The sequence below is a fragment of the Bufo bufo genome, chromosome 3, assembly GCF_905171765.1.
Source record: "Bufo bufo chromosome 3, aBufBuf1.1, whole genome shotgun sequence".
Classification (NCBI taxonomy): Eukaryota; Metazoa; Chordata; class Amphibia; order Anura; family Bufonidae; genus Bufo; species Bufo bufo.
Window position 1 is genome coordinate 448,529,062 of NC_053391.1, and position 21,195 is coordinate 448,550,256.

Consider the following 21,195-nt stretch of genomic DNA (forward strand, 5'->3'; position numbering starts at 1 on the left):
AAATGGCCCTCAGGGGTATTGAAGGCCGTCTTCCATTCGTCTCCTTCTCTGACCCTGACCAGGTTGTATGCCCCTCTTAGGTCTAATTTGGAAAAGACTTTAGCCCCAACAACCTGGTTAAACAGGTCCGGGATCAGAGGAAGCGGATAAGGGTCACGAATAGTGATACTGTTCAGCTCCCTGAAATCCAGACAAGGTCTTAACCACCTCCGGACCGCCTAACGCAGGATCGCGTTCCGGAGGTGGCAGCCCTGCGCAGAGTCACGCATATATGCGTCATCTCGCGATGGGCGAGATTTCCTGTTAACGCGCGCACACAGGCGCGCGCGCTCACAGGAACGGAAGGTAAGAGAGTTGATCTCCAGCCTGCCAGCCGCGATCGTTCGCTGGCAGGCTGGAGATGTGCTTTTTTTAACCCCTAACAGGTATATTAGACGCTGTTTTGATAACAGCGTCTAATATACCTGCTACCTGGTCCTCTGGTGGTCCCATTTGTTTGGATCGACCACCAGAGGACACAGGTAGCTCAGTAAAGTCCCACCAAGCACCACTACACTACACTACACCCCCCCCCCCGTCACTTATTAACCCCTTATTAGCCCCTGATCACCCCTGATCACCCCTGATCACCCCATATAGACTCCCTGATCACCCCCCTGTCATTGATCACCCCCCTGTCATTGATTACCCCCCTGTAAAGCTCCATTCAGATGTCCGCATGATTTTTACGGATCCACTGATAGATGGATCGGATCCGCAAAACGCATCCGGACGTCTGAATGAAGCCTTACAGGGGCGTGATCAATGACTGTGGTGATCACCCCATATAGACTCCCTGATCACCCCCCTGTAAAGCTCCATTCAGATGTCCGCATGATTTTTACGGATGCACTGATAGATGGATCGGATCCGCAAAACGCATCCGGACGTCTGAATGAAGCCTTACAGGGGCATGATCAATGACTGTGGTGATCACCCCATATAGACTCCCTGATCACCCCCCTGTAAAGCTCCATTCAGATGTCCGCATGATTTTTACGGATGCACTGATAGATGGATCCGATCCGCAAAACGCATCCGGACGTCTGAATGAAGCCTTACAGGGGCATGATCAATGACTGTGGTGATCACCCCATATAGACTCCCTGATCACCCCCCTGTCATTGATCACCCCCCTGTAAAGCTCCATTCAGATGTCCGCATGATTTTTACGGATGCACTGATAGATGGATCCGATCCGCAAAACGCATCCGGACGTCTGAATGAAGCCTTACAGGGGCATGATCAATGACTGTGGTGATCACCCCATATAGACTCCCTGATCACCCCCCTGTCATTGATCACCCCCCTGTAAAGCTCCATTCAGATGTCCGCATGATTTTTACGGATGCACTGATAGATGGATCCGATCCGCAAAACGCATCCGGACGTCTGAATGAAGCCTTACAGGGGCATGATCAATGACTGTGGTGATCACCCCATATAGACTCCCTGATCACCCCCCTGTCATTGATCACCCCCCTGTAAAGCTCCATTCAGATGTCCGCATGATTTTTACGGATGCACTGATAGATGGATCCGATCCGCAAAACGCATCCGGACGTCTGAATGAAGCCTTACAGGGGCATGATCAATGACTGTGGTGATCACCCCATATAGACTCCCTGATCACCCCCCTGTCATTGATTACCCCCCTGTAAAGCTCCATTCAGATGTCCGCATGATTTTTACGGATGCACTGATAGATGGATCGGATCCGCAAAACGCATCCGGACGTCTGAATGAAGCCTTACAGGGGAGTGATCAATGACTGTGGTGATCACCCCATATAGACTCCCTGATCACCCCCCTGTCATTGATTACCCCCCTGTAAAGCTCCATTCAGATGTCCGCATGATTTTTTACGGATGCACTGATAGATGGATCGGATCCGCAAAACGCATCCGGACGTCTGAATGAAGCCTTACAGGGGCGTGATCAATGACTGTGGTGATCACCCCATATAGACTCCCTGATCAACCCCCCTGTCATTGATCAACCCCCCTGTCATTGATCAACCCCCCTGTCATTGATCACCCCCCCTGTCATTGATCACCCCCCCTGTCATTGATCACCCCCCTGTCATTGATCACCCCCCTGTCATTGATCACCCCTCTGTAAGGCTCCATTCAGATATTTTTTTGGCCCAAGTTAGCAGAATTTTATTTTTTTTTTCTTACAAAGTCTCATATTCCACTAACTTGTGTCAAAAAATAAAATCTCACATGAACTCACCATACCCCTCACGGAATCCAAATGCGTAAAATTTTTTAGACATTTATATTCCAGACTTCTTCTCACGCTTTAGGGCCCCTAGAATGCCAGGGCAGTATAAATACCCCACATGTGACCCCATTTCGGAAAGAAGACACCCCCAGGTATTCCGTGAGGGGCATATTGAGTCCATGAAAGATTGAAATTTTTGTCCCAAGTTAGCGGAACGGGAGACTTTGTGAGAAAAAAATTAAAAATATCAATTTCCGCTAACTTGTGCCAAAAAAAAAAAAATTTCTATGAACTCGCCATGCCCCTCATTGAATACCTTGGGGTGTCTTCTTTCCAAAATGGGGTCACATGTGGGGTATTTATACTGCTCTGGCATTCTAGGGGCCCCAAAGCGTGAGAAGAAGTCTGGTATCCAAATGTCTAAAAATGCCCTCCTAAAAGGAATTTGGGCACCTTTGCGCATCTAGGCTGCAAAAAAGTGTCACACATCTGGTATCGCCGTACTCAGGAGAAGTTGGGGAATGTGTTTTGGGGTGTCATTTTACATATACCCATGCTGGGTGAGAGAAATATCTTGGTCAAATGCCAACTTTGTATAAAAAAATGGGAAAAGTTGTCTTTTGCCAAGATATTTCTCTCACCCAGCATGGGTATATGTAAAATGACACCCCAAAACACATTCCCCAACTTCTCCTGAATACGGCGATACCACATGTGTGACACTTTTTTGCAGCCTAGGTGGGCAAAGGGGCCCATATTCCAAAGAGCACCTTTAGGATTTCACAGGTCATTTACCTACTTACCACACATTAGGGCCCCTGGAAAATGCCAGGGCAGTATAACTACCCCACAAGTGACCCCATTTTGGAAAGAAGACACCCCAAGGTATTCCGTGAGGGGCATGGCGAGTTCCTAGAATTTTTTATTTTTTGTCACAAGTTAGTGGAAAATGCTTATTTTTTTTTTTTTTTTTTTTTCATACAAAGTCTCATATTCCACTAACTTGTGACAAAAAATAAAAAGTTCCATGAACTCACTATGCCCATCAGCGAATACCTTGGGGTCTCTTCTTTCCAAAATGGGGTCACTTGTGGGGTAGTTATACTGCCCTGGCATTCTAGGGGCCCAAATGTGTGGTAAGGAGTTTGAAATCAAATTCTGTAAAAAATGACCTGTGAAATCCGAAAGGTGCTCTTTTGAATATGGGCCCCTTTGCCCACCTAGGCTGCAAAAAAGTGTCACACATCTGGTATCTCCGTAATCGGGAGAAGTTGGGGAATGTGTTTTGGGGTGTCATTTTACATATACCCATGCTGGGTGAGAGAAATATCTTGGCAAAAGACAACTTTTCCCATTTTTTTATACAAAGTTGGCATTTGACCAAGATATTTATCTCACCCAGCATGGGTATATGTAAAAAGACACCCCAAAACACATTCCTCAACTTCTCCTGAATACAGAGATACCAGATGTGTGACACTTTTTTGCAGCCTAGGTGGGCAAAGGGGCCCACATTCCAAAGAGCACCTTTCGGATTTCACAGGTCATTTACCTACTTACCACACATTTGGGCCCCTAGAATGCCAGGGCAGTATAACTACCCCACAAGTGACCCCATTTTGGAAAGAAGAGACCCCAAGGTATTCGCTGATGGGCATAGTGAGTTCATGGAAGTTTTTATTTTTTGTCACAAGTTTGTGGAATATGAGACTTTGTATGAAAAAAAAAATAAAAAAAAAAATCATCATTTTCCACTAACTTGTGACAAAAAATAAAAAATTCTAGGAACTCGCCATGCCCCTCACGGAATACCTTGGGGTGTCTTCTTTCCAAAATGGGGTCACTTGTGGGGTAGTTATACTGCCCTGGTATTCTAGGGGCCCAAATGTGTGGTAAGGAGTTTGAAATTTAAATTCAGGAAAAAATGAGGAGTGAAATCCGAAAGGTGCTCTTTGGAATATGGGCCCCTTTGCCCACCTAGGCTGCAAAAAAGTGTCACACATCTGGTATCCCCGTACTCAGGAGAAGTTGAGGAATGTGTTTTGGGGTGTCTTTTTACATATACCCATGCTGGGTGAGATAAATATCTTGGTCAAATGACAACTTTGTATAAAAAATGGGAAAAGTTGTCTTTTGCCAAGATATTTCTCTCACCCAGCATGGGTATATATAAAATGACACCCCAAAACACATTCCCCACCTTCTCCTGAGTACGGAGATACCAGATGTGTGACACTTTTTTGCAGCCTAGGTGGGCAAAGGGGCCCATATTCCAAAGAGCACCTTTCGGATTTCACAGGTCATTTTTTACAGAATTTGATTTCAAACTCCTTACCACACATTTGGGCCCCTAGAATGCCAGGGCAGTATAACTACCCCACAAGTGACCCCATTTTGGAAAGAAGAGACCCCAAGGTATTCGCTGATGGGCATAGTGAGTTCATAGAACTTTTTATTTTTTGTCACAAGTTAGTGGAATATGAGACTTTGTAAGAAAAAAAAAAAAAAAATCATAATTTTCCGCTAACTTGTGACAAAAAATAAAAAGTTCTATGAACTCACTATGCCCATCAGCGAATACCTTAGGGTGTGTACTTTCAGAAATGGGGTCATTTGTGGGGTGTTTGTACTGTCTGGGCATTGTAGAACCTCAGGAAACATGACAGGTGCTCAGAAAGTCAGAGCTGCTTCAAAAAGCGGAAATTCACATTTTTGTACCATAGTTTGTAAACGCTATAACTTTTACCCAAACCATTTTTTTTTTACCCAAACATTTTTTTTTTATCAAAGACATGTAGAACTATAAATTTAGAGCAAAATTTCTATATGGATGTCGTTTTTTTTGCAAAATTTTACAACTGAAAGTGAAAAATGTCATTTTTTTGCAAAAAAATCGTTAAATTTCGATTAATAACAAAAAAAGTAAAAATGTCAGCAGCAATGAAATACCACCAAATGAAAGCTCTATTAGTGAGAAGAAAAGGAGGTAAAATTCATTTGGGTGGTAAGTTGCATGACCGAGCAATAAACGGTGAAAGTAGTGTAGGTCAGAAGTGTAAAAAGTGGCCTGGTCTTTCAGGGTGTTTAAGCACTGGGGGCTGAAGTGGTTAAAGAACCATCTTTTTTCTTAACAAAGAAAAAACCAGCGGCAACAGGTGACTTCGAGGGTCGTATGTGTCCTTTTCTCAGACTCTCAGAGATATAAGTACGCATAGCGACCCTCTCAGGTTGGGAAAGATTGTATAAACGAGATTTAGGCAGTTTGGCACCTGGGATGAGATTAATAGGGCAATCGTACTCCCTGTGCGGGGGCAAATCCTGAACTCCACTCTCAGAGAAGACATCTGAAAATTCAGAGAGGAAAGGTGGTACAATCTTAGTAGAAACCTCAGAAACAGATGTCGTGAGGCAATTCTCTCTGCAAAAGTCACTCCAACCATTTATTTGCCTCGCTTGCCAATCAATGGTGGGGTTATGTTTAGTGAGCCAGGGTAGCCCCAACACTAGAGGAGTAGGCAAACCGCTAAGGACGAAACATGACACATCCTCAACATGAGTATCACTCACAATTAAACGGATATTGTGAACTATGCCCTTTAATGATCTCTGAGAAAGTGGAGCGGAATCAATAGCAAAAACAGGAATATCCTTTCCCAAAGTGCATACCTGTAAAGTTATTGCAAATTGACTATCAATGAGATTGACAGCTGCTCCACTATCCACAAAAATCTCACAAAAAATGCTCTTGCTCTCTAGTGCCACCCTAGCAGGCAGGACAAAACGGGAACTACAAGCAAACGGAAAACCTTCAATTTCCGCCTCAACCCTGCCAATAGTAACAGACGGAACATTTTTAAAAGATTTTTTCCTTATTGTTTCTTTATTACTCCCAGAAAACTGCCTGAATCTCCTAGAGGGACAAACATTTGCCAAATAATTTATACCTCCACAACAAAAACAAACCCTGCCATGCGGGCTGAATCTTCTATTGTCAGAGGCAATCAACCCCAGCTGCATGGGCTCCTGCTCAGAAGGGGCTGACAGCGACTGAGACCCCTGCGCACAGAATGAGACCGCTGCACTGTCCCGGGACTGAGTATGACAGGAAGGAGAGATCTCTCCTCTCTCTCTAAGACGCCTGTCAATACGAACGGCCTGAGACATAGCAGAGTCCAAGGAGATAGGCCTCTCATGAAAGGCGAATGCATCTTTCAATCCCTCTGAAAGACCATGGCAAAATTGACTTCAGAGTGCAGCATCATTCCAACCAGTATCAGCTGCCCATCTCCGAAATTCTGAGCAGTATATCTCTGCGGATTTTTTACCCTGGCATAACAGACGTAGTCTAGACTCAGCCAGAGCAATACGATCCGGATCATTATATATCTGACCCAGGGCTAAAAAGAATTCATCCACTGAACAGAGGGGCCGTGCCCCCTCCGGCAGCGAAAAGGCCCAGGACTGAGCGTTACCCCTGAGCAGCGATATAATGATCCCCACCCTCCGTTCCTCATCACCAGAGGAATGGGGAAGAAGGCGAAAATGGAGTTTGCAAGCCTCTCTAAAACGCACAAAATTCTCACTACCCCCGGAGAACGTATCCAGAAGCGAGATCTTAGGCTCAGAACAAACTCCATGAACGCAAGCTGAACCGGTCACTTGAAACTGAGAAAAAGTCTTACGGAGATCAGCTACCTCCAATAAAAGACCCTGGAAGCGTTCAGCCAAAAGTGAAACCGGATCCATGCTTAAGACGGTTTTGGCGGCTTATAATGTCACGGATGGTGTACAGGAAACAAGACAATGCAAAATAGTCTATGACTCACTGGATCCACAACTAAGGAACAAAAGGGAGACCCCTGCATGAGACCTGGCACACTCTCCCTGACTGCTCAGCCTATGCGAACACCCCAAAGGTGGATGGTCGCATATCCACGTACCTCAACTATCTAACGCCTGAAGACCCTACAATAGTGAGGGGACACGACCACCGGCTCCCTACACTAGACACGGAGGGAGTCAGGGTCTCCTAAGATCCAGCAAACAGAAAATCACAAATAAATATACAGCACTTATCTTGCAGAAGACTGGGATATAGGAACAGCATGCACACACACTCCAGGAAGTTGTATAAGCCGCACACTACTGCATTATGGGGAGGAATTTAAAGGGAAGAAATCAGTCCAACTGCATGACAGCTGAGAGAGGCTAACGAGATGAGGAACTGAAACCAAAACAAAGAAAACTCAAGGAGGAGGTTCTGAAAGGCTTCTGTCAGAGCTTCTCAGCTGTCTGGTTGTGACAGAGGCGTGAGCTTTTCTGCAAGAAGATCCCCAGGACAGTCGCCAGAAGAGTCACAAATTAGTGTCAGTAGCCCTGATACAGCAAAAAGCAGTCTGCAAAGCACAGGCACTGGCCGTGTGAATCCCGTATTACTGTGCCGACCCATACTATCCGCAAAATACAGCAAAATATAGGACATGTCCTATCTTTTGGGGTGCAGAAGCACGGACCTGAAAGCTCACAAAAGCGCATCTGAGTATTTCCATGGGCTTTGCAGTATTTTTTGGATTGCAGACCCATTCAAGTCGATGGGTCTGTATCCGCAATGCTAAGTTTACACAACCAGTGCCCCTGTATTGTGGTCCGCAATTTGCGGTCTGCAATACGGGCACCACGGCCATACGGTCTTGTAAATGAGCCCTAAGGCTGAGATCTAGATAATAATTTGTTTTACTAGTCAACTGTAATTGCATAAGCATACAAATAAGAGTGATGAAGGATAATCCTTAATCAGCAGGCAATACAATCAAGGCTGGGGCTCTTTGTCTTTTAAATTAGATGCCAGGCCTGATGCCATCAGCAGGCAATATTTGACTGGCAATGCAGTGTAGCCAGTTAGACCAACCTATAAGAAAAACTCTAATAAGGTGTACAAAATACACTGGGGTCTAGTATAATATACTGAAACCAACAATAGAGACCAATAACCCCATTGAAAAATGAGAGAGCACTCATATAAAATATATGTAGTTTATTGGAATGAAAAATAATAAATACACAATAACACGAAGGCACAAGGTAAAGGGGAATGGGACGCCCCGTGTGGCGGGACCGTGAACCCCCACCCTCACATATACCCGACTAACAAGGAAGAAGTGTCAAAAAACACTAAGTGTAAAACCGCATATTAATGGGAAAACTGTAGGTTTGCCCAGAATAACATATATAAGCATATGTATTGCACACATGTGAGAGATCAGTAGGGTCACACATAACGGACTTGCCCACCCCTAGTAACTATGGTGGCCATCACGTAGAATACAGGCAGCCAAATAACATAATAACTGAATACAGGTGAAACAAGAGTTGTATGTGTAAGCAAATGACACTAAAATAACATACTAGACATGTATAAAGCAAGACATAAATTACCCATGATATGCGGGAACACAGGGTGTATGACCAGAGCTGCACCTCGACGCGCGTTTCGACGCGGGTTATTGGTCTCTCTTCTATTGTTGGTTTCAATGCAGTGCAGCCAGCCAGGGAGAGAAGAAGAGTCATGGCTGGACCACAGCCCATATTGGGACTGATGAAGGAAGTGTCCGGTTGCCTCACAACTGGACACAGACATCGGCAGGAGCCACAGCCTCTCTCTGTGGCATTGGAATCAGGCAAGCTAACTAACAGATGTGAAATGTACAGAACCCATATTACATCTTCTGCCTGTGTCTGTATCTGGCCTGCTACTACTATTAGGAACATTATTTATTGAATTACTAGGTCACCTGCAGCGAAGGCCAGATCCCTGTATAGGGCTTATAGGGTGAAAACCAGGGGATCATCAGGATAATGTCCTTAGGACTAGACCAAAGTCAGTGGGTTAGTTGGTACAGTGGGTTACAAGCGCTTTACCTATGATTCTTTTTCATTTGTTTGACTTTTGTCTCCATTTTCATCCATAAGAACTATTATTGTAACTGATGATAAGTTTTTTTTTATACATATTGTATTATCCATAAACAGTACTGCTTGTTTTACTGAGATAATCTTACTGGAAAAGCTATTCCTTTTTTATATATTTTGTCGGTGCATATTTTATGTATTTATTGTTTTTTTTAAAGGTATGCCTTGAGGCTGAACTCACATTTGAGTCACAGTACGACTTCTCAGGACAAGAAAATTACAGCTCTATGGTTTGTAGCTTAACAATAACCTTCATTTATTTTTCCCATTATTTCTCTTTTACTTATGAATTGCAATACATAATATTGCATTGTAGTCCTTTATTTTATCTAATTCAGTGTAAATAACAGTCCAGTCCAACATTAGATTAGATTAAGGAGCAGATTTCTAGGTCTAATGAATAGAATACAATCCTAAATGGTCACTAACTTTGCATAAATCAATAGTACAAGCAACCACAAGCAACTTTGTAATATCAGTGACAAATGTCTAATTCTCATGTTATCAACTGTTTACCTCACCCCTTTTGCTATTTGCCTTTTACTTAGTAACATGCCTTAACCCTGTCCTAGACAGGAGCAGCTCCACAAGAGGATCATATTACAAGCAAGCCTATGGAGAGGGGAAGGGGAGGAGTGAGTAGGAGCACAGTGAAACACACACAGACAAGCAGACTGCTAAAGCAACAGGGGCTAAGATATAAACTTCCTAAGAGCTTTATTCACAACCATACAGGTCAGCTCTGCTCTGTAATGTCCTTCATGATCTTGGGCCTGCTTCTGAGTGAGTGTGAGAACGTTGGGAAGCAGATTCTCCTCTACTTTCTGAGTGCAGTGGATGGCAGCTAGTCCCCACCCAGAACTGCAATCTACACATACATCATGCATAGAGGAAAACTGCTAAAAATGACAGACACAGGTCATATAGTGACCAGAAATATTCCTCTTGTACACAAGTGGTACTATTGATTAGTGCAAAATTTGTTGAAAACTCAGTGACCTTTTAAGATATCAATACACATTAGGTACACACTGGATAGCTGATGGCAGAATGCTTGTTCCATTGACAGCTATCGCTCTTAATCCCCTCCTGTAAACCTGTATGCCTAGCTATTTATATCAATGGGAAAAGGGGAGTAAGCTGCTGCCAGACACCTGTAGTCATGCTATCCTCTGAATAGTACAAAGCATCCAATGAACCCCATCCTTGTTTCTCCAAACAGCATACATAGGGATAATAAAGATGCCCCAACTTAGGCACCATATATTATGGCAAATGCCATTTTGAGACCCCCCCACATAGCACAAATATGCCATAAATGTCATTCTGAATGAGGCTTTAGGCTGTATATGCTTGTTGAGCAAACATGTTTAGGCTGGCCATACACATGAAATAACTATTGCCCGAATGCTTGGCAGAGCATATATATGTAGTGACTGGGGAGAGGGAAGACAGCTGGGAGTTGGACTCCCCTCCCGATCTGATATCGATATCCTAGCCTGAGGTTAGGTCATCGGTATTTACCCACTGCACAACCCCTATAAGTTCTGCTAATACAAACTATTTCAGTTGTTCATTCAGGACATCTTCTGTCCTTCATGTGAAAAGGAGAGGAACATAAAACTAAATTATATTTTAATGTCTGCCTTCATAGTCTATAAACATTCTACTGATGTAGAAGTTATAAATCATTTTACTGCTGGTATACCTTCATCCATCACATTTATATTATAAACAGAATGGTTGTATGTTCAGTGCGATATAAGTTATGGATTTTACTGGCATATTTATGTACCTTCTCTGCTTATAGCTATCGTTGTCTGGCTCTTCTGTACTGGAGAATGTTTCGCCTCAAAAGGGACCATGCAGTGAAGTATTCTAAAGCTCTTATTGATTATTTTAAGGTAAGAAGTTGACTAATATTCTAAATTGTATGAGAATATCTGTTCAAGAGTAGAAAAGCCCATGTTATCATGCAGATTTTTTGCTGTTTTTGCTATTTTTGTGGCATGAAACATCAGCAGTTTTGCAAAACAAGTGAAAAAAATTAAACCACAGCACCAGCATGTGTGAACTCATTAAGTTTTCACCAACGCCAGTCGTATCAGCACATGTGAACGCATCCTTAATAAGTTTTCACCAACGGCAGTCTTATCAGCATGTGTGAACGCATCCTTAAGGGCTGTTTCACACGAGCGAGTCCATTGCGGGAATCACGCTCCATGTGTGAGTGTGATCCTCCGCTCTGGACTTGCAAAAGCGCACGGCATAATCATGATTTATAATGCTATGTGCCTCAGCATGGCCTTTTTTCCACAGAATCATAGTGACATAAAGCTGTCAGTATGATTCTGTAGAAATAAGGATCACACTCGCACACGGAGCGTGATTCCAGCAATGGACTCGCTCGTGTGAAACAGCCCTAATAAGTTTTTACCAATGGCAGTCGTATCAGACAATTCAATCAAGAAACATTCTTATTGTTGTAAAGCAGGGACTCTTATGGTACCTCACGTAGATAATATAATGTGTATGGAACAGGTCTTCTCAGGCATATGCTCTATGGGGTCAATAAGATTGGCCATGTTTGATTTTAAGTGTTCCTGAGATAAGCAGAGCCCTTTCAGTAGGATTAGACATGAACCAAACATACATATTAGTGGGAGAAGCAGAAATGTTATATGATAAATTATTAATTACCAAAGAGAGTTATGTCTGAAGAGGAGAAATAAGGTGTTGGATCTTAATAAATATGTTTAAGATATTTTGGTGTGGAGATTTACGTGATCACTGTATCAACAATGACATTTTCTCACAGTTCACACAAAGCTGGAGCTTGCAATGCATCATGCCACTGCCACTAATGCCTGAGGGTCAGTTCCGTATACTCACTTTCCACACAGTAGAAATGTTTACTTTTTTACGTAATTTTTTTTTTAAGGCGCACTGGCACCACATAATTTTGCTGGATTACTGCATCAATACTGCCATTTTCTCACAGTCCAGGCAAAGCTGCAATGCATCATGCCATTGCCAATAATGCTGAGGGTCAGTTTCCGTGTACTCACTTTCCACACATTTGAAATTACAGACAGACATTTTGTCAAAGTCTAGGTCAATAGACCTCTCCTTGCTACCGGTGTCCTATCTTGCCACTCTTGCTATCTGTCTGTCTGCCTACCCACCATCACGTTGTGTATGGCTGCTGCTGCGGCCTGCATTATGCCACTAATGCCACTTTCTATCCATCACGTTGTGTATGGCTGCTGCTGTGGCCTGCATCATGCTACTAATGCCACTTTCTATCCATCACGTTGTGTATGGCTGCTGCTGTGGCCTGCATCATGCCACTTTTTTTTTTAAATAGCTTTTATTTAACACTTTTGCATTAAGTACAACAATCCCAAAGGGAAAAGGAACAATTCACATAGACACATTCACCAACATAAGCGATTCCGGTAATGATCAAGTGTACATGTACTTCCTGACAGCAGAAGAGATAAAGAATAACTTTAGTGACTGGTGATCTCTGTCGCCACATGACTGACACCGGAGCCCACTCATCGGGCAATCACACACTCATTCACACGCTTGGGCAGTTCAGTCCCCACTCCTAACACTCCCTCATGTCGTGCCCTCAGCCTGAACCCATAGGCCCCAAATTTTGTCAAATCGATCCGGTATCCCCCTTGCTGCATATGTCAGCTTGTACATCTGAAGGTCTTTATTTATAAGCTGCGACCACTGGTCCACAGTTGGGCATTTAGGTGGTTTCCATTTCAGAAGGATGTTCTTCCTCCCATAGAACATCAATAGTCGAAGCAGTTTTCTACCATATTTAGTCGGAGTAGCTTCGGAGACCAGTCCCAACAAACATACCATAGGATCACAAATCCCTGGGAGCCCCAACTTCGCGTTGATGAAACTGTATATCCCCTTCCAATATACTTGTAATACCGGGCACAGCCAAACCATGTGAAAAAAGGAGCCCCTAGCCTCCCCACACCTCCCACAAGCCGGATCCGGTATTTGCCGCATGTATTAAAGACGCAACAGAGTCAAATATACCCTATGCATCCATTTGGCTTGAACGAGCTGATCGCGGGTGCTTATAACAGACGTCCTCCACCCCGAGCGCCACTCCTCTAGATGAGAGTCTTCCAACTCAGGGATATCCGCCGACCATCTAACGAAGGATCGCCGAATAGGAGACTCCTGCTGCATCTTTACAATTTCTACATAAAAGGAAGAGATTGGTTTATACGGATGCACCCTCCTGGCTACCGATTCCAGAGGGCCACAATCCAAGTTCAATGACAAGGATTTGAACTGCGTTTCACAAGCATGTCTCAGCTGGAGGTAGCGGTAAAAGCTCGCCCGGGGCAGCAGGAACTCAGTCCGCAAGCTCTCAAAGGAGCGGAAAAAAAACTCATGATACAGTTGTGTCAGATACTTAATCCCTTTTCGGGGCCAAAACTCGAAGTCTGAAAGGTTCAAGAGTTCGGGAAGCCGTGTATTGCGCCACAGGGGGGGTATATGGAGACCAGGTTTCCCCCGTAGGCTCTTCAACATGTGTCTCCACAAACCGTACCCATGCCTCAATCACCGTCACCATGGCTTCCGTATACCTTCTGGCTCCCAGAGCCCCACCCCCCTATACACCAGGTTCGTCAGCGCTTTATAGGACCCCACCAGCGCCGCCACAAGCACTACCGCCGGGTTTTTGGCATCCGCCCATACATCAAACGGGTTGCTACATAATAAACTTACATGTCCGGTAGTTGCAACCCCCCTTGTGCATACAAAGCCTTCAGTGTTTTCCTGGCCAACCTTGGGGTCTGATGGTGCCATAGGAAAAGAGACATACTTCAGTCTAAGGAGTCGAAATGTGACTTAGGGATCTTTACAGGGGCCGCTCTGTACACATACAATAGTTTGGGTAACAATACCATCTTTATGATATTGATTCTGCCCACAAGGGTTAAAGGGAGGTTTTCCCAAGCTTCCAACTTGCGCGTGACATACTCCATTTTAGGTCTCAAATTCAACTGGCAAAACTGCCTCGGGTCCCTATGGATATGAATCCCCAGATAAAGGAAACTGTCCACCACCCTCAGGGGTGACACCGGGGAAATATTTATGTCCTCTTCTATATCTATCCTACATAGACTGGATTTGACCCAATTTACCTGGAGTCCCGAGTACCTACCATATCCATTTACAATATCTAGCAGAGCTTCTAAGGATGGGCCAGCATCAGCCAAGTACACTAACAAGTCATCTGCGTACAGTGACACTTTCTCCTGCACCCCCGCTATCGTCCACCCCTCTATCAGAGAGCTGTTATTGATCAGCTGGGTAAGGGGTTCCATTATAAGGGCAAATAATGACGGTGAGAGAGGACACCCCTGTCTGGTGCCCCTATACAGCCTGAAGGAACGGGAAAGAGATCCATTCACTCTGATACGTGCCGTAGGCGCCTGATATAACAATTGGACCCACTTGACAAAAGATTGAGGAAATTGAAGGCAGTACATCGTTTCCCAAATGAAATGCCACTCTACAGAGTCGAAGGCCTTCTCATTATCAAGAGATGCCAGGACCCTCGAGCCAGCGTTGTCATGTCTGACCTGCAAATTTGTAAATAACCTCCTGAGGTTTATGTCGGTTGTCCTTCCAGGCATAAAGCCCGATTGGTCCGGGTCAATAATGGATAAGACTACCACACTCAGGCGCCTAGCTAGAATTTTGGCTAAGATTTTAGCGTCCGCATTCAGAAGGGATATCGGCCTATACAACGCACATTGGTCCGGAGGCTTCCCAGCCTTGTGAATCACTACGATGGTGGCCTCTCCAAAGGATGGCGGCAACCCACCGGATTCATAAGCATAGTTAAAAAGCTGAAGCAAACGTGCACAGTGAAGATCAATATCCAACCTGTACCACTCTACCGGGAAGCCGTCCGGACCAGGTGATTTCCCCGCCGACATACTCTCAATCGCAGCCTTGATCTCCCCTTCATCTATAGGCCCCTCTAAAAACGTCTTATCTGCCCTGGCCAAAGGTGTCAGAGGGATAGACTGAAGGTAGGATCGCATCTCTTCCGGGGATGAACTAGTTTTTGAACTATACAAATCAGTATAGAATTGAGCAAATTGTTCACATATATCCCCAGGGTGAAATACCTTTGAGCCATCCCCACAAGTAATGTGAGGAACTACAGTCTGTGGCGCTTCCGTTCTAGCAAGAAACGCCAGCGCACTCCCGTTTTTATCGCCGTCTGAAAACCCCAGGCGTCTTTGAAACAGAAGCCTCTTTTGAGTATATTCTGTCAAGTGTAAACTAAGGTTCCTCTGCGCTTCATCCCATACTCTACGGTTCTCTTCGCTAGGATCCTGCGTATAATTATATTTTTTCTCCACAACTTCCTTTTCCAACTTAACTCTAGTAGCGCCTAACTCTTTCCTATGCGAGGCTATCGCGGGAACCAAGGTGACACGCAATACCACTTTAAAAGTCTCCCACTCCACTAACGGGTTGGCTGAACCCTCATTATTTTCCCAGTATTCCTTTATGCCTTGTTGTGCAGCTTAGGCCACTGGTAAAACCTCTAGCCATTTGCTATTAAGTCTCCATATTCTTTCCGCAGGAGCAAGTGGCTGCCTTAGGGTTACCATTACGGGGGCATGGTCAGAGATGCCTCTCGGTAAATATTCTGCCACCGCTAGACAGGGTAGCAAGTCTTTACTAAGAAACACTAAGTCAATTCAGAAAGTGCAGCATAGGAGGCAGAGTAGCAGGAATACTGACATTCCCCAGGATGTAGGTACCTCCAACCAGGAACTCAACGCGTCGCTATGGGTTCCACTGGGGTGAAGCCGATCCACGACCTGGTCAAGGACTGCATTGTAATCTCCGAACACAATCAGTGGCGCGGCGGGCATCGTCGCTACTCGTTTCATAATCTCGTCCAATATCTCCCTCTGGAAGGGGGGGGGGGACATAAACCCCCACTATGAGGTAGTCGATGCCTCTAATTGCAGCATAGAGAATTACAAAACGCCCCAGCATATCAGTCTGGACCAAGTAAGACCGGAATGAAGGGACTTTGCCACCAGAATTGACACACCTCTTGCCCTGGTATTATACACAGCATGATATGCCGCCAAAAGTTTCTGCCCCTGCAGATGTGTCTACCAGTACATCGGGATTATGGTTCTTCAGGTAATTAAAGACAAGGGACCGTTTAATTTTGTCATTAAGTCCCCTGACATTTCAGGAGACAAACCGACAGACCGTCATCATGGCGGTAGGGCATCGCTATAACTCAAGAGGACACTGGACCACCCAAGCCATGCACACACACATCCATACCAAACATTCAGTACAAAAGTGGAAACTTCCCAACTTGCCTTACTCACCAAGCCAAACCCCCCTCCCTGCCCAGATGACCCCAACATATCCGAGCCTAGATACTCAAACTGCAGTAGTACAACTAGTAAATAGTAAGACGGGAGAGACCCGTTCTAAACGCTGCAACCCTCGGTGAAAATTAAACTAAACCCAGGGAGCAGAACAGTCTTGTCAAACACAGCTCCTCTCTATACCACGGCCATCTTTAAGCATATACCAAGACCCCCCAGCCCACAAGTCTCAATATACTCAGCCCCTCCGGTCGAGCCATTCAGATGCTTCCTCTGGAGTGGAGAAGAATTTCACTGAATCTCCGTCTTGCACCCTGAGTCGTGCTGGGTACATCATAGCATAGGCGAATCCTTTCTCTCGCAGCCGGGCCCTCACTGCAGTGAATTGCCTTTGCTGTTTCTGGACCTCCGAAGAAAAGTCCGGGTAGAAGGATATCCGGGTATTATCAAAGTCAATGTCCTTCAGGCAGCGGGCCGCCGCAACCACTGCATCACGGTCCCTATAGTTCAGGACTTTAAAAATGAAAGGTCGTGGTGGGGCCCCAGGAGGTAAAGGTCTGGTGGGTATCCTGTGGGCCCGCTCCACCGCAAAATTCGCCGAAAGACTGATGGGATCAAGAACTTGTTTGATAAGGTGCTCCGCAAATTCTTCCGGGGATTGGCCCTCCGCTTTTTCAGGTAGCCCCATAATGCAGATATTGTTCCTTATGTTACGTTTTCGGCGTCCTCCACTTTCGCCATCAGTGTCTTAACTTGATTTTGGAGAGTACGGACCGCAGAATCTCAACGCTGTGTCCTGTCCTCTACCTCTCCCAACCTCCTCTCCACCTCAGTGGTCCTTTCTCGTATCTTGTCAATGTCGTGTCTGAGGCGGGTAAGGTCTGCCTGGACATGATCAATTTTGACCGTAAGCGCCGTCTGGCAAGTTGTGATGGCCGCCATAATTGTAGAGAGATCCACCGCCGCTTGTTCAGTGGGGGTACCATCCCCTTGATTCTCCGTCTGGCTCATATTATCAATCATCAATTTAGGCTAAATAGTAGGCCCAGGGGTGCCCATTTTGCGGCCCATAAAGCGTTTGAAAGTTCACGTATGATAAAGGTAACAGCCCCTCAGGGGTCACTTGTGATGTAAAGTGTTAGAGGGAACAGTTCCACCCTATGAGCAGGTGCAGTACCAAGGAGTGTCTAGGGGACGTCAGCAGGAACTAGTACAGTGCAATCCAGTGATAACCCTCTCTCTGGGTGCGCCAGCCACTTCCCTTGCGGCCTATAGCTGATAAGTGCACTCCCCACAAAATCTAGAGGTAACTCTATCCAAGCAGGAAAGAAGACTGTACCTCAGTGATGGCCCGGATCTGTGTTACTCCAGACTACTTTTCACCCCTTGCTGCTGCTCAGGAGGGGGGGGGGGGGGGGGGGGGGGGGGGGTTCAAAAGCCACCACCGGAGTGTTGTCCCTTGATGTGCAGGCAGAGGAAGGAGGAGCAATGCAGCGTGACAGGCGCTGCGGTCGAAATGGCTCCAGCACTGTGAAGCACACGTGGGTCCCGGAGGCAGCGGCACTGCAGGCGGGTAACCGGGAGCCGTACGCACCTTCCACTCCAAGCTCTGTCGGCTCTCTGTGCTCGGGGAAGGTAATAGCAGGGTTCCGTTCCCCTTCCCCGCACTCACCTCAGAGGATCTAAAGTCCGGGGTATTGGGGTGGTAATATGGCCGTTCCCGCGGTAGTATGAGGGCCTTCACACCGGCAAGCTGGCAAAGCCCCAGAATCGGGTAGGCAGGCAATTGTCATTCAGGCGGGTCACCGGGTGTCTCAGGGGGTCTCCAGGTAAAACACACGGGGTCAGGAGTCGCCGATGGCCAGGATAATTCCAGGATGCCGCTGGAGCTGGAGTAACATGCGACCTCACGCCATGACGGTCAGGCCACGCCCCCCTGCATCATGCCACTAATGCCACTTGCTAACCATCACGTTCCCTCAAGTCACTTTTTTTTATTTATCTCATAACACCGTGTGCCGATCAGGGACAATTTTTGGAAGCTTTGGAATATGAAAAACCATGAGACGTGCCAGTGCAGTGTCTTTTTTTAAACAGATTGTATGTTATCGCCATCAAACATGCATTTACCCATGCCTATGTATGTCAGTGTCACTCAGACATCATTTGCTAATGCTGTCATTGCATGCCAGAGCTTGGGGAAGGGGGAGGGGAAAAAATGATAAAAAATAAACGAGAAAAGAGATAACACGTTTTCCTTAAAATTAGTCCTAGGAGGCTAGAGGGGCTTATGTACCAACTTTCAGGGCAATTGGAGCAACTTTGGTTTGGCCCGACTGGTTCGCTCATCTCTAATCAGTACTGCATGTGACTGAACAATGTGCTGCCAAAAACTGATGTTTTTATGCCTGCATAACAGATGCAACATGTGTACATAGGGCAGTAATCTGGAATGAGCGTTCCAAAGTGCAATTGTTCATTGCTCTTTGTAAATGGCCCCTTATATAGGTCTCCAGAATTATAATAGAGCTGTTATTAAAGGGGTTGTCCAACCTATTTAAAAAATACCCTAAAGCCCCTAAATGTGTTATAATAAATTCTGCTGTTTATTCATTTGTGGTTTCAGTTGCTAATTGCTGTGTCAGTTGAGGTTCCTGGTACAGTGCATGAACTGCCTCTAGTTTCTTATGTCATTGAAAGGGTTGTCTGACTTGTTTCAACCCCCAAACAATGTGAGGTAAAACCTGCCAAAATTAAAATGAAATTGAAAAACCTAAAATTATAATAAAAATAACGTTTAAACATTTTAATTTCATCCAGTGTATGCAAAATGCATGCCAAAATTAAAAAGAAAATTCAATTCCTCCATTTGAATTTTCTTTTCCAACATCCAAAGTCGATTCGCATAAAACTTCGTTCTAATACTGTACAGAGCAGGAGCTCCGTACAATATTCGACTGTATTGGCTCTAATGAGCCAAAGTAATTACTTTGCGAAGTCTCACGAGACTTCGCATAATAACTTCAGAAATTGATTTGTACTGTAAAAAAACATTTCCCGAACTCGGGTTCGGTTCCAAGGTACCACCGAACCCGAGTTAGGGAAATGTTTTTTTACAGTATAAATTAATTTCTGAAGTAATAACTTCGGCTGATCAGAGCCAATACATTCTAATACTGTACGGAGCTCCTGCTCTGTACAGTATTAGAACAAAGTTTTATGCGAATCGACTTCGCCTGTTTCATCCGAAGTCGATTCGCTCATCCCTAGTCAAAATCATAAATCAAATGAAAACACCAAGTAGAAGCGAAAATGGTAGATTGAGATTTCAATTTCATGTCTTGCAGACATTTTCCCTGCCAAAAGTAAAATGAAAAAGAAAGCCCATTTGAATTTACATTGTAACGTTGTACTAACATTCAGATTTATTTAAAAGAGCAGCGGTGGGCGTGATGCAGCATGCAAAATGTTGTTTACTTCCTGACTGAACAGACAGTGACTCTGTATGTCCACTAGAGGGCGCTGTGCTTCTCCTCATTTCCAACAGCTAACACAGGATCAAGGTTATCATTCCAATAGATGGCGCTGTGACAGTGAAATCTTAGTACTGTGCCGAATGCATAGGATAAGACTATGAGTCTAATAGATGGTGCCCTCTTTTTGAGGAGTGAATTATACTAGGATTATGATTATATCATCAAATCTGCTGCCCTGTTAACCCCCTAGATGCTGTGGTGCCTAATCACCTGCAGCATCTATGGGGTTAATCCGCTCTGCGATACTTGAGTGAGGACGTGGTGGATGTTGCTCCACAACAGTGCCAAGAAGCTTAAAAAGTCGCAATTTATGGTAAACATATGTCATGCACCATAATCAGTGACTTTTTTACATCACTATAGTGGCATAAAATGATTAGTAAATGTCCTCCATTGTGTCTGTTTGACCAAAAATCAGGGGGAGTGACTTGCAGAAACGCGGAGCATCCTTGGCATCACTGTACCGATTGGTGGGAGAGTTCAGACCCCCATGATCAGTATTGATGGCCTACAATATCGCTCAGCAACCTTTGGCCAGCTATGGTGTAGCTATTTCCTATTCTTGTTCATGTTGCAGATAAGGACAGGCATTGTTACAATGGATCCGCAAAAAAAAATAATACAATACGGATATCACACAGACGTCATCCGTATTTTTTGTGGATCCGTGTTTTGCAGACTGTAAAATACATACATTTGTATGTATTTTGTGGTCCGCAAAAAATGGATCTGCAAAAAATACCGATGGGTCCCCCAAAAAAACGGAAGTTACTCCGTGTGCATTCTGTTTCCATATGTCAGTTCCAGAAAAAAATAGTACTATGTCCTATTATTGGCCTGCATTACGGACAAGGATAGGACTGTTCTATTAGGGGCCAGCTGTTCCATTCAGCAAAATACAGAATGCACACGGACGACATCCATATTTTTTGCGAATCCGTTTTTTGCGGACCGCAAAATATATACGGTCTTGTGCATGAGCCTATAGGGTTACGATTAAT

General features: G+C 44.9%; 1 protein-coding gene across 1 annotated transcript in view; it reads left to right on the forward strand.

The window, feature by feature from the left end:
* AFF3 (AF4/FMR2 family member 3) overlaps positions 1-21,195 on the forward strand; it is a 179,477-nt gene that overhangs the window by 135,438 nt on the left and 22,844 nt on the right. The window contains exons 12-13 of the mRNA XM_040425090.1: positions 9,393-9,464; positions 11,045-11,138. Of these exons, the coding sequence (XP_040281024.1) occupies positions 9,393-9,464; positions 11,045-11,138 (166 nt within the window). The remainder of the gene's footprint in view (positions 1-9,392; positions 9,465-11,044; positions 11,139-21,195) is intronic.